The 14312-nt window shown below is 49.2% G+C and overlaps 1 protein-coding gene across 17 annotated transcripts; it reads right to left on the bottom strand.

Annotated features, from left to right (window-relative positions):
- Nucleotides 1–1574: 1574 nt before the first annotated feature.
- ZNF821 (zinc finger protein 821) lies at nt 1575–14157 on the bottom strand. 17 transcript variants are annotated; one of them, XM_085589289.1, is made up of 9 exons: nt 14006–14157; nt 13681–13817; nt 12472–12564; nt 10326–10564; nt 5590–10169; nt 5004–5146; nt 4372–4476; nt 3341–3507; nt 1575–2640 (listed from the first exon to the last, which is right to left on the bottom strand). In XM_085589289.1, the coding sequence occupies exons 5-9, from the start codon at nt 5756–5758 to the stop codon at nt 1986–1988; spliced, it is 1239 nt and encodes a 412-aa protein (XP_085445415.1). In that variant the 5' UTR covers nt 5759–10169; nt 10326–10564; nt 12472–12564; nt 13681–13817; nt 14006–14157; the 3' UTR covers nt 1575–1985. The 17 variants fall into 17 exon arrangements, with proteins under 17 accessions (XP_085445415.1, XP_085445416.1, XP_085445420.1 ...); XM_085589290.1 differs by having other exon boundaries at nt 5590–8996; XM_085589294.1 differs by having other exon boundaries at nt 5590–8721.
- Nucleotides 14158–14312: the final 155 nt, after the last annotated feature.

Raw genomic sequence — 14312 nt, 5'->3', positions numbered from 1 at the left:
AAGGCAAGATACAGGGTGGAAGATGGATTATAAGTCATAATTCTGTGTTTTCAGATACTTTTGTGTTATGTGGTCTCTCCTGAACCCCTTGGAATAAAGATAAGGTGTCAGTGACAATACAAGGAAAGTTCCAGCTGCAGGTTGGAGAGTAAAGGTACATCCGTGCTGGGAGAGCAAAAACATGAGGCAGAGCAAAAGCAGATACTGCCAGAAGCAACCTGGGGGTTTGAGTATCAAATGAACACAAGTGAAGATAAAAGGGAGAGATCACAGAACAAAAGAGGATATGAACAAAGGAACATGGACCTGAACAGCTCCTTTACAGTGCCTTTTCCCAAAGAGGAGAAGCAGGGATAGCTCCTGGGTATCAGCTCTACATGATGAATGAACATAATATTAAAACAGCTTCAATACAGGGAAGAAGCTTGATATTGCAGTGGCAGGAGGAGAAAACTTTCGCTGAAAAGCTTCAATGCTGTTTCATCCCTTGGGATGCCTCTGAGAGTGGTTCTTTATTGCACAGAAAAGTGCAACATTATGCATTTTGAAGTTAACTTTTTAAACTAGGGCTTTAAGGGACTGCAATCAAATTTTTTTCAAACTGAAAAGTGAGGAGGAAATGAGGGTTTTAAGGAGTCTGATCAAAAGGTTTTGCTTCTTGTTTTAACTTAAACTCTTCTGATCTCAAGCAGCAGTCTTGTTGTCATCATTTCTGACTTAAAGAGAAACAGCCATCAGAGAGAACACAGTACTTCCCAAGGTGTTTGAACCACTGTATGACTCTAGACATAAACTGGAAATACTATGGCGCTAATAGGGGTTTTCAGGCTACAAAACAAAGAAGCGTGGCATACTGGCCTTTGTGGGCTGATGTCTCAAAACCACGAAGCTAACACCATGCATTTTCAGGTGCTCACTCTTAAAGAAGCCAAATAATGGAGGGTGTACCACTTCTTTGCGCTGCCACGAGTCCTTCTGTGCCACTGCTTTGCCTTTTGCAGTTTAAAGATGCCTAGATATAATTTCCATAGTCGCATAGTTTTAATAGTGATTTCTATTAGCAACGGGAACCTTTTCCTGTAGACACAGGCTACGATGACGTTTTGCCTCCAGTGCGTCTATGCTGCTCTTGCACTGGGGACTCCAGCACTGGACACAGGTCTCCACATGTGGCCTCACCAGTGCTGAATAAAGGGAAAAACAAATCCATAAAGTCCTAGAAACTGACGTACTCTATTATTTACCATTCAATCAACTCTTTCACTTGCAAACCTGAAATACTGTTTAAGTGAAAATAACTTCTGAGTAAAGCAGCAAACCTGTTTGCTATTTGTTTACCTTGGCCAGCCTTTCACTGTTTTTATGGGGTATCTTAAAACAGGATCTTAGGTTCCTTAGTTTTTCCATGGATGCCACTGCAACTAAGTATATAATAACGATGATTTAAAAAAGGGTGTGCACAGGTATTTCCAGAAGGACATCTTCCTTTGTTTCTTTTTTATGGGCACAAACTGCAAAGGAATTACTCCTGGAGAACTTTGTGGACTATCTGTCTTCAGCTCTGTAATTCATGCTGCAGTAAACAAGATCCTTTTTTATTGAGGTGGATTTCACCTACAGCAGAACTGCAGCAGTGTAGACGTTTTGGGCAGCAAGGGCCCAGAAACAGATCAAAGCACAAAAGGTAAAGAAGGGGATTAATACATGTGAACATTAATTAATGTTAATTAATACATTAATTTATTTTCATTCTGTCACAGGCTGTGACTTGGCCCCCAGAGCAGACTGTATCCTCAGAATCTGCTCCCATTAGAGCTGCTTTGGCAGGCATCTCTCAGCTCTGGTCTCCTCCTGGGTTCAGAGGAAAACCAGAACCACCTGTCAGGGAGGATGAGGCAGGGACCCGCAGCAGCCTCCTGAGTGCAGAAGCCTGCTAGTGCATATGTGGCAGGTGCAACAAAGGCAGCACAGTTCTTGGCTGTGGTTTAGTGCAACGCATTGTTGCTCTGCTCCTCAAAGGTAATTTTGCCCAGCAGCTGGCTCTCCAGCTCCACGTTGCTCACTGGCAGCTGAAAGAAGTTCATTTCAGCTGCCAGAGCGGCCATGGCAGAGGAGTCCTGGCCAAACTGTGCCCGGAGCATCATATCCATTTTCTCCAGGCGCCGCTTGAGCCTCTTGGCTTCACGCTCGCGGATGAGCCGGGCTTGTCGCTTCTCAGGGGTCTCGTTGGCACGTTTTAGGCGCATGGCTTCCCGGTCCCTCTGCAGCCGCCGTGCCCGCTGCTCATCTGTCTCCTGCATGCGCTGCAGCCGTTTGGCTTCTCGATCCCGCATGCGCCTCACTTCGCGCTCCTCAGGTGTCTCATTGTCCCGCCGGCTCTTCTTGGCCGTACGCTCCCGCTCCAGGCGCTGCAACCGCACTTCCAGGGGCTCATTCTGGCGCCGCAGGGCCCACTTGCGCATGCCAGGCGTCTGTGCCTCCAGCAGCTTTCGGTATGCAGCACAGTTGTTGCACACCAGGAGGATGCCCGCAGGATACACAGGGGTGCAGAAGGCAACATCCTTACCCTCAGTGCAGGAGGGGCCCTGGCTCTGTGGTGCCGGCAGCCGATCCGCACTGAGCACCTCTGGCAGCTTCTCACTGCAAAGCAGGAGGAACGCAGTCAGAGGCTTGGTGCTTTGGGCAGAGTCCCCATGGGCTGCCATGAACAATGCTCCCACTTACAGCCCATGGCAGAGCCCTCTGCTAAATCATTTGCCCACAGATATGTCTAAGTACCTAAAATAAAGCACTCTCCTATTCAGGGCAAGGAAGGGGATTAGCCCAGAGCACTATATGGGTTAGAAGAGTGCAAGAGCGGGAATAATCCAGCAAGCTGCTCCTCCCATCATCTCTGAATTTCTCCTTTTAGCCCCATTCCACTGGTCAGTGTATAATCTCCCACTAGGCAGGACACAAAGAAAGAACATTTTGGTGGTCTTCACCTGTAGTCCTGCTCAGGACATAATGAACACATCTGGATAGTGCAGCTTTACTCCAGTGGATTGCTGGGCAAGGGAAGGGGTGGATTGTTCTCCAGTGACTGGAGCCCACAGCATTTTCTCTATCTCTGCACAGTGCTAAGAAAGACCCTTTTACCAGCACAGCCTACAGACGTCTTGGCAGGGGATGCAGAGCTGCAGAGAGGAAGGGGTCAAGAGAATCTCACTCACTGGGGATGTTTAGCACTATCCTACAGGCCTCAGTGGGTCCAGAGCCACAACTTCAGAGTAATTCAAAGCAACCCACCTAAACTTTAATGTGCTGCCCTAGCCCACCCATTGGCCAGGGTGACCCTGACCTGTTGAAGGTGGCGTGGCTGGTGAAGCGTGCTCCACAAACTGCACAGTTGGACAGCTGGTCCTCTGAGTGGATCAGGAGATGTCTCCCAAGGGATCCTGGGGAGCTGAGAGCTCTGCCACACACAGGACACAGGTAGCTCTTGGCACTCACCACCGCTCCAGTGTGCTGCAAAACAACACTCAGGTGGTAGTTACATATTGCCCAGCTCCCTGCCCAGTCCAAGGCATGCTCAAACTATTCTGTTCAGCCTCTTGGAATGGGAACCCTTTACCACTAAACCTCTGTCTGCCAGCTTTTAGACCAAGCTCAAGACAAGTAATTCAGTGTGTCACAGGTCAAACAAGGAGAAAATCCCTTTATAGTTCAACTCCAGTGCAGGAGAAAAAATAAAGGCCAAAACACTTGGATTGTAAGACTTGACCCTTGTTTTCAGAAATGCATTTGAAGAACTGCTGGTGCAGGACAAGCCATGACTCAATTAAAGCAAGGCTGGATGCTGGTGAAGAAGCACTTACACGGAGACAACTGGTAAGTTCTGTTTCATTCCTTCTGCTAGAGACTTTGATGTGCTATGAAGAAAGCATTGACAACAAAACCTAAGATTTCACCACAGATTTCTTGAAAAACCGGAATAATTTTGAGGAAGAACAGCTATTCTCATAGGTTATTACAGGAACTGTAATGAAGTATAACATAAATGATCAGGAGGAAGGTTTCTTATCTCACTGAATGATATAAAAATTGCTTCCATGTTTAGTTTGAAGGAACTGTCTGGTTTTAGCCTGAAATACTTGCAGAGACTGCCTTGGCTTAGAGTTATGATTTCCAGATCTGTAGACCAGGGCCTCGCTAATTCTTTGCCCCAGACACCCTCTGGACATAGTTTACAGCTGTAAACTTCAGTCACATCCTAGCTGGAAACTCAGTTCAGAAAAAAGTTAGACCAGAACAAAGTTACCCTGTGCTCTGAGTTGTTTCTGGATTTGAGACTTCAGGCCAGAGATACTCCCCAGTTGGAACTATCCCTACCTGATAGACGTGTGCGATGAGTTGATCTCTGCTTCCACACTCGAGCTGGCAGAGGGGGCATTGTGACAGTCCCAGTATGGGCTCAGCGTTCACACTCTCGGACACCTAGGGGTAGGAAGAGCCATTTGGTGTAAGGCACACAGACCCCCGCAGGCACAACGCCCTTCCTTGGCTCCTCCCAGTGCTGCCATGTGCCCAGTCCTGCCAGGGCTGGCTTGGCTGCTTAACACCTGAAAGAAACCTCCTTCATTCAGCCTCTGAGCAAAACCCCTGCATCTCACAGAGAGGGGGCAGAGGCCTCACAGCCTCACCTGCACCCAGGTTCTTGCCAGCATAGTGACTCGAGAAGGCAGGGCCTTTTCTGTGGCAAGGGTAAGCCAATTGGAGAATGGCACCAGAACCAAGAGAAGGGGATGCATTCTGCAAACATCTTGGGCCAGTTTGTGCCTGCTGTCTCCTGCTCCAGGCAGCCAAAAAGCTCTTCATACCCTTTCCTCCTGCCAGGAGACATTGTTTGGAGGAGGTGGAAGGGAGAGAAAAATAAAGAAACATGATGGGGAGAGGAAGTGGTTAGACAGTACCCTTCTCTCTCCCTGGAGGCTATGGTGAGTGCAGAGCCAGTAGACACTTGCCTCATTTTCTCTTATCAATGGGGTTCCAGCCACAGGTCGTTCTGCATTTTCTAATTCCTTCTTCACTTTCACCATTGAGCCATCTTCCTCAGACGTATGGGAAGAAACTTCATCCTGAGTGGTTTCCTCATCATCACTGCCACCTGAAATGTGCAGAACAGTTTTACCAAGTGTCAGGACCCTGACGGCACTCATAGGCCTTAACTGTCCTGACCAGCATTACAGGGGCTCCTGCCCACCCCCTCCAACTAGGGGTTCCATTTAAACTCAGTCTAGGGCACTTGAATCCCTGGGCATGGCCTCTTACACTGCCTTGCTTGATGACTGCCAGATCTTCAGCCAGAGCTGCTGCTGTTCCCACCCTGCTCTGGTGAAATGGCACTGGGTCCCATGGCATTGCCCAGGATGTGCTGTGCTGGTCAGATCCTTAGGACAAAATCCTGCACTGGAGTGAAGGGCTAACCCGGAGGAGGGGCTGGGTAAGACGGTCCTCAGAGGACTCACACACACTGTGCAGCCCTCAGCCTCACCCCTTTCCAGTCTCCCCAGTCTACTACCTTGGTGTACTAGAAGGGGCAGAACTCACTGCTGCTGGAGTCAGGGTCTTGCAGTGGATGAATTGTTGGCCTTTGGTCCCCAAGAGTTCCAGGAAAGCTATTTTTCATCATGGCTTGGCGGGCTTGCTCCTCCAGCCCTGCAAAGACTTGCTCCCCTAGCAGCCACAAAGACAAAGAGTCAGACTGGTGCTGTTCCATTGCTTCTCATCACCAAAGCTTGCCAAAAATACAACAGGCATGGAGCTGCTCACCTGCACTGTGCAGAACCTCTGGAATCACCTCCTGGAAAGCACTTAGGTCACTTCTCTGCTTGCCTACCCTGCCACACTAGCCTCTGGCACCTGCTGATGTGAGTCCAGTGCCTGGATGTAGAAGAGTCTCACTAGTGGCAATGTGAGCACTGGGCTGCTGTCCGCATACTATGTGTATGCCCACTCCAGCCACAAAATATCTGTGACTCCATATATCTGCCATAAATAGCCAGGTGGCTCTTGCTGCTGCCAAGCTATCCACCAATATCCTACAGCACAGCTAAGGGTGGGGGGAAGCCCCTGGGGACTGTGACAGTATCCCAGATCAGGGATTTTACTGTATAGCTCTTCTAAATTATTAACTCTTATTCCTGGCTATAGCAGGCATTTCACTCAAAAATAGCACCTTCCTAAGTGCCTGGTACCTCATCTGCCCTCCACAGTGATCTGAAAACTAGGGGTTGTCCTTGGCATGCTCTGTCACTTTCTTCTGTCCTAGGAGAAATGAGGACAAGCTGCCTTTACAGAAGGTGTCTATGCTTGGAGCTGGTGTTCTCCTGTGTATATGATGGATAGTAAACTACACTGCCTTGCCCAGGAATAGCTCTCACTAAAATAAATCTCATTGGCACTTCATGTGCTCAAAACAGAAACCTAAGGGAATGACTCCAGAGATCTGAGATGCATGCTTAGGGCAAAACAATTTGTTCAGTTGAAAACAGTGACCACTAGTACTTCAGCTCAATAGGACATGGTGAACACCTTGAAAGAAAGTATTTACTTGTGCTCTAAATGAAAACTTCTTACAGCAATCCCTGCTCAAAGAAGTTTTGGTTCCAGAGAATAACAATAAAAGGCAACCATTAATTTTCATATTAAAGAAAACAAATTACATTGTTCCAGGTGTAATCATAATTTACCTTTTCCAGTGGATGAGCTGGGGGGCTTGGGAAAGGTGCTGAAGCTCCCAGCAGGCTGGCTTTTGAGGTGCATTTATCAACTGATTTCTAAGTGCTTAAGAACCATTCAAAGCACCAATGTGAAAATGCCAAGGAAAACGCAGTGCATTTTTCACATAAAATCAAAACACAGCTTTCAGAAGACAAAGTTACCTTTTAGTACAGGGCCACAGCTGGCACCAGTATAACCAAGAAATTGAACTCCTGAGAGAGCACCAGTCCTCTTACAAGGACAGGTACATTCCCACGTGCTGAACTGTTCCAGCCAGTGCTGCTCCATGTTCCCATTCACACTGCCTTCCTTGGAGCTCACCGTGCAATTTTGGCAGGGCTTTAAAAAGCTGTGATTTATAGAAGATTTCAAAGACCTTCACAAGTTTCACTGAGATTGTGGGAGAAGAGTTTTAGTTACCAATGTCCCCATGTAGGTTTCCAAAAGCATTTGAAGGCTTTTATCATTCTCTTTCAGAAATGTGAGAAAGAGTGCTGTAAAGAAGATTTGAGAACACAATCCATGTGTCTGAGCAGAGGTGCTGAGGAGCACCAAGTCTATTTGTCATTGAAAGCAGCAGGGACTGCTGTGACACCGCCTCAGAAGCCATCCCAGCACTGAATGGTTTTCATGACCTGGAGTGATGTTTTTATATTGGGACTACAGCCTCACATTGGTGGGACTGAGATACAGACTGTACAAGCAGCATACACCACAGAATTCCAGTGCCTCTCCAAGAAGCAGAAAACTACAAACCACCAGGATAAAAGTCCATAGACCAAAAAAGCATTGCAAGAGAAAGCATGGTGAAATGAGGAAACCTACAGAACACAGGACTGATGTAAAACTACGATGGCAGATGTGCCGCCACCTTTGACAGAATTCCAAAACAGAATTCCCAAATGCCACTGAGGCTGCTCGTGGAAGCAATTACGTGTTTGTTTTCCTCCCCCTATTCCCTTTCAGACAGATTATACTCCCACTGAGGAGCAGCCCGGAGTCCAAAGGCAGGGCAGGTTCCTGCTCAGCTATACAAACCATGCACACAGTCTGCAGGATTTAAAAGCTGGGATCTTTATCTGAGGTGACAGAAGAAGGAACTTCTCACATAAGGAACACTGTCATCAGTCACAGTAACTGAGCAATTGTGTGTGCCTCCAGCCTTTGTGCAACATCCCCAGAGCCCTGTGAGCATTGACTCGGCACAGTGCAGAGAACAACCAGCTTACAGCCAGCAATGCAAGCTGTTAACCAAACCCGTGCTGTTAGCAGGACATGTCCTGTGCATCCTCCCCAGCCTCTACCTAAAAAACATCACGGGACTGGGAAAGGCAAACATGGAAAAATACTGTCTTCCACCTGTACAAAATTTCTTATATATTATAGTAATACAAAAGAACTTAGGAGTGTCCTGTTCATCTACTGACAGACTAAGTCCTCCTTTGATGAATCTTTACAGCTTTAATGTTGGATAGGTCCAGGGTTATACTTTTGATGTTTCTGCACACACATGCTCATGAACAGACACACCCCCACCTCCACCCCACTTTGGGTATGCTTCCAGTCACTTGGAAGAGGAGTTGGACAGGCAACAGCTTTAGGATCACTGCCATAAGTAAAGGATGTTATGCTCAACAGTGAATTCACAGACTCTTCTCCAGAAGTTTCTTTATTAAATACAAACAGGGCTGCAGGCTGACCAAACACCAAAACAAATCTCTGTATTTGTTTACAAACCGCTAGAGATGTAGGACAAGAGAGATGACACAAATGCCTCTGCTTTGTATTCCATTCTCCTCTCCATACTGCTGGGAATGAGAGGGATGCCAAGTCAGCAGTGCTGGAGATAGGGGACAGCCCTGTGGTACTGTATATCATGGGCAGGCATGACTGCTAGGGTATCAGCCCTGAGCCCTTCCCTTCTTGAACTGTATGAATGCAGGATAACTCTCAGGTGTTCTGGAAAATAAACACAGAAACAAACAACTCCCACCCCAAAATCCACAAAACAAAATCCAAAGGGACTATATAATTCTCCTGCCTTCCTTCCTAAATAGAACAGTCTCTCAGAGATGAGTCAGTTTATTCCCTCCTTGTACATAAATTAAAAGTCCCTGTTCATGTAGGTCTTCTCTGTGTTCCTGGACCTGAAATTTGCAAGTCTTTCCACCACTGTGGATCTATTCCACCTGCCCAATGGCTATTCTGGGTTGTCCACACTGCTGTAGTGGTTACTGAAATGAAAAACAACACAATTGAAACGGTTAACAATGGCAGTCCACGGAGCCCTTCAGAATCAAGGGATTTGATGCAAGTAACATTTCTGCTCGGTTGTGAATGCTGGGTGCTATTTCTTGCAAGATATTGGTCCCTTCAAAATGGGACTGTTATAGACAGGAGAATCCAAGGAACACCAAAGAGCACAGAACATATGTGTATTAGAGAGAGAGAGAGGGAAGGAAATAGAGGATTAATGGGTTATTGGAGCCATGATAAATAGAGCTCAGAAGCAGGAATTAATCTGACTACAAGCTCTTATCTAGAGTTCTAAAATAAGCATCAGCTGCAGAAGACAAGCAATAGAAAGCAAAGCAGCTTGTGGACAGCAAGGTGAGAGAAGTGCATGCTAATACCTGCAACAAATTTTGGCAAGCACAAAGACAGCAAGCGGTCCATGACTGGTGGGGTGACAGCACAGTAACAGATGAATGCAAGAACTGATGAATTGTTAAGAGTTTTTATAATTTTATACTGCATACTCTGGGAGAAAATAAAGACCAAATTGAATCAATTAAGGCATCTCCCCACAAACAACCTAACTGCATTCTATTTTTCAACAAGCATATTCCACTACTCCTGCTCTGTTTGTTAGCACTTTGTCAGGTGTTTTTCATGCACCACATGGCAAAACAAAATTATATTCTTAAGAGCCATTTATGTGCTGCAGGGGGAATGACTAGTTAAAATTGTGGAACTGGTCATCATGCACAGAAAGACTTTTGTGATAAATTCTACCACAATTTTTATCATTGTTTCAGTACTATTCTGAATTTCCTTACATATCAACTTCTATTTAAAACTGTTTTGTAACCATACAATCTCCTAACTGGTTGCTCTGCTTGCCAAGCAAGTGATTCTGTCGAGAGGACAGAAAATCATGTTGTGAGAGCAAGGTGAAATGAGGGCCAAGCCAAGCCTGGAAAGTAACCCTGGAAAAAGGAGACACCAAGCAAGCCAAGGAGAGGAAATTGGCAGCTGTCACTCACCCTAGTCAGTCCAAGAAGGAAGAGAAGATGGAGTGGCCATGCAAGGAAGAAGTAGGCACCATCCTCCCATCAAATTTGTCCAGTCATATATGCACAGTCGTATTTATGCAAATCCAAAAGGCAGTCCCCCAGCCCCGTAGCCTGCCAAATCAGACCCCAGCTGCAGGCAACTGCGTAAAAAGCTGCATACCTGCTGTCCCTTTCATTCCTCTCCTCCCAACCACTGCAGACCCTGTGAAGAAGTCCCAGTAACGTGTCTGCTATGTCTCAGCCTGACTCCTCATTCTGCTGGCTCACCCCGTTCTTGGAGCCGGTGTTTTCTCCGATTATCCTCGTCAGGGCACTGCACGGCATTTCTGGGCCCTCCAGACACACAGCAGGCTAGGTAGACAGAGAAGTCCCAACGATTTCGTGGTGTTCATCATAAGACAGACAAGAATTTCCATCCCAAGGTGAAGACATCACCACTGACAAGTTTCTGGTATCTCTTGGTCCCCTTATTTTCTTGTGGTCCTATTTGCTGCTCTCGATGGCTCCTGCTGAATAGTTGCTGTTTAGCAACATACTGCATGTAAAGGAGATGAACAGGTCCCAGAACTCCATTCCGTGGCATACCTGATGCTATAACCTCCTGCCCCCTGGTAGCATGTTTGTCAGATAGCTTCCTCCAAAACCAGGACCAGAGATACAATCATTTGTATTGCAGATAAAAAAAGCAATGTTCACTGTGAAAATAGTGCACCACTGAATTTTGTGATGTGTAGAGTTTTGTATGTGATAGTACAATCTTCTGAAGAACACAGCCCTTATGCAGTGAAGTACAGAAAAGTACCCAGCTAAACACCATGGAAACTCTATCTGCACCATTAGAGCTGCTGTAGTGCTTGATTTCCATACTCAAGAGATCCCGACTCTGGCCCACGGAAGACAGCTTAAGTGCATACATGACATAAACCTGAACTCAGTAACAGCAGTAATACCTGAGCACTCTAAGAAGCAGAAGTGTGTGGACACAAGGCATGTTACTGGCATCACAGGACAAAATACTGGACATATCAAATTTCTCTAAGAATGACAACTCCAAAGTCATTAATGTACTATCAGACAAATTACACCTATACTCTGCCCACAGTGGAACCCAGCAACCAGAAGCAGGAATCGGAGAGCACAAGGCAATGCAAGTGCCACAAGCCACACTCCTTGAGAACCTCACTCTGGCCAACAAGGACAGCTCAGTTGGCTCTGCCAAGCTGCCCAGCCAGTGGGGCTGCAAGTCCCAGACAGAGGCAGCTCTTGCTAGTGCACGCACCGAGTGTGCAAGGAGTCAGCTCCAGCCCAGTGTTCCCCCTTGCACAGAGAGCAGCATGCACAGACGCCTGTTGCGTACCTGTGCACAGAGGCAGCACACAAACACACAGACATGCAAGCCAGTAGCAACAGCAATGAGGCAGTGTTAGGGCTGCAGCACTCAGCTCTGTATCGCACTCCTGACAGCTACTGCAGCCAAAAAAACCCAGGGCCCTCTCAGCAGCCTTGCTCTCACAGATCTACAGAAATAGAAACTTATTTTCCTAATTCCAGCCCAATTTCCAAGCATGCTTCCAGCCACAAACCTGGGTATGAACAAGGGCATAATTTCAGGCCCCTCAAATTCCCTCTGCTGCCAAACAAAAGCTATACATGTGTGGTTTCCCCTCTGCAGCCAAAACTCCATCTCTGTCTCCCAGCTCCACTGGTGCCTGGCTGTAGCCTGCCCGCAAGAAGTGCTGATGCAGAGCATCTTCAGCCCTTTCACTGTCAAACAAATGCTAAGGCCTTGCCAATGACAGAGAAACAGAGATCCATCTTACCACCTCAGCTCAACAACAATCTGGCAGACAGCAGTTATTTGTCCTGTAAATTACTTGGCCACCACCCATTCCTTGTCAGGAAAGAGCAAATGGCTTTATTTCATCCTCTGTTAGAAACTGAGGTACAGAGAGTTTAAGTAACATGCTCAAGGCCAGTCAGCTGAGTCTGTGGTACGATGAAGATCAAAACCCAGGACTTGCTGGCTTTTATCCAGCAAGCTCCAACCACCTAGAACTTCCTTTCCTATGCAAGAGGGCCAGAGCCCCAAGCCACATTTTCTAGTGTTCTAACTTGTACTTTTGACAGTGTGAATGCAAAGCCCAGCTGCAGGCCCTGCACATACATGCCTATGTTCTCAGCATCAGCTGTTTGTTCAAACCTATCCCTGTCCTACTAAGCCAGGACACAGCCAGCTTCTCTGATGCACAGGGTTCAATTTCTCTTCTTTTATAGCCTAAGACAGAAGATGAGTAACCACCATTCCCCACAAGCTGTCCCTTCCCATCACTCCCATCATACCACTCCCCCCACACCTCACTCCACAACCCACCCAGAGCAAGGATCCCACAATGCTGCATAATGTCATACTCACAGTGAACTTTGTTAGGAGTGGTCTGTTTCCGACGGGACATGTTTTCCTGACCTAGGAGCACGGAGTGTTCCCTCCCCTCTGCGGAGGGCTCATCTGAGAAGAGAAGAGCCTGTCACACACTTCACTGCAATCCTCCACGTCTCTAGCAAAGTTCTGCTGGCTCACCCAGGGTCATTCCCCACCCTTCTGCATCACCACAGCTAGATTCCAGGCCAGCATCCAACACAATCCACAAGTATGTCAAAAGCATCGTACATAGGCAGTCCTGCCCTATTCTCAGGTAAAGACTTAAGCAATCCTGACCCCCTCAAAAAATGAGTGTCCCTTTCAAAAATTATTCCAACCTCAGTCCAAACACGCTTCTCTCTCCTGCCTATTCCTACAGCCTAATAATCATCCTTGTCCTTGTACTGAAAGAGCAAGGTGGCATTTACAACAGTCCTCTCAGAAAGACAAAAGGAGGAGCTGAACCCATTTCCCACAAGACACATGTACATAGAGATCCCGCCAGCCTCCTCAGAGAGACAAACACAGGGATTTCATCAGCCTCTGGCTGACAGAGAGACACAGACATCCCATCAGCTTTCTCAGACAGTCGGACAAAAGGATCCAGTCAGCCTCGCACTGCCTGGCAGACACAGGGATCCATCAGCCTTCTCAGACAAATGCACACGAAGAGCTCGGCAACCTCCCCAGACAGCGGGATCCGGCCGGCAGTCCCAGAACACGGGAGACGGCAGGGAGGACCGGGCCCGCAAGCGGCCGGACACACAGACAAAGGGGTGCGGCTCCCCTGGCATCAGGACGGACGCGGGAACCCTGCCCGGGTCCCGACGTCCCGACCGGGCAGCCCTGACAAACAGACCGGCTCCGGCTGCGGGGGTCCCGCCACGGGGCCCGTTTCACCCCTCGCAGCGGCAACCCCAGCCCGGCGCGGCTTACCCGGTGCCGCCGCGGGCGCCGGGAGCCGCAGACAGACAAAGGGCAGCGGACAGACGGACGGGCAAGATGGCGGAGGGCAACGCCGGCCTGCGCGACGCGAGCGCAGGCACGGGGGCACGGCAGAGCGGGCACGGGGGCACGGCAGAGCGGGCACGGCAGAGCGGGCACCGGGGCACGGCAGAGCGGGCAGGGTTCGGCAGGCGCCGGCAGGGCACGGCTCGGCCGCAGAGCTCAGGTGCCGGCTTTACGTTACCTGAAGTGTCTCACCTGTTTGCCATGGATCCAGCCCAGCGCCCGACGGAGCTCATCCGTGCCTGCGACGGGGCTCACTTTTCCCGGCGGCCTCCGCCGGCAGCCCACCGGGACCCCTCGTGCCACCCCGGCTCACCAGAATCTCGCGTACCCTGCAAGGCCAAAATGCACGGGTTTAGCATTAACTCAGACCCACGGCGCGTCCTAGGAGCTCGCGCACCTGCTGAGAGGAGAACCGCGCCACCCCGCCCCGGGGGCTCGGGGCCGCCTCCCCTCACGGGCCACCGAGCGCCGCCGCGGGATCAGCAGGCCGCTCGGAACGCCCGCTAGGCCCGCTTACCCGAGGGCTGCGGCACCGGGACCAGGCCCGGGCTGGACTTCGGTCCAACTCTCCTTCGCGGTGGCGCCAGCGCCGTGTGGCCCTCAGGGAGCCGAGGGCTCCACAGCCGGGTCACGGCTCCCGGCGGAACGCCGCGTTGCCGGAACTGCCGCGCCGGGGGCGGGCACCGGCGGGCGCCCATCAGGCGTGGCACCAGCGGGTGACTGCAGGATCCCTCCGCCGGGCTATATAGTCCCTCTGCACCGCTCTCCCGGACCGTGCTCGTCTTTCCCCAGCCGCGGTTCTGCTAGGGCCGCATTTTCCGGGA

This window comes from Lonchura striata, chromosome 11, assembly GCF_050655825.1.
Source record: "Lonchura striata isolate lonStrDom1 chromosome 11, ASM5065582v1, whole genome shotgun sequence".
NCBI classification, from domain to species: domain Eukaryota; kingdom Metazoa; phylum Chordata; class Aves; order Passeriformes; family Estrildidae; genus Lonchura; species Lonchura striata.
This window is presented reverse-complemented; position numbering and strand designations above follow the sequence as displayed.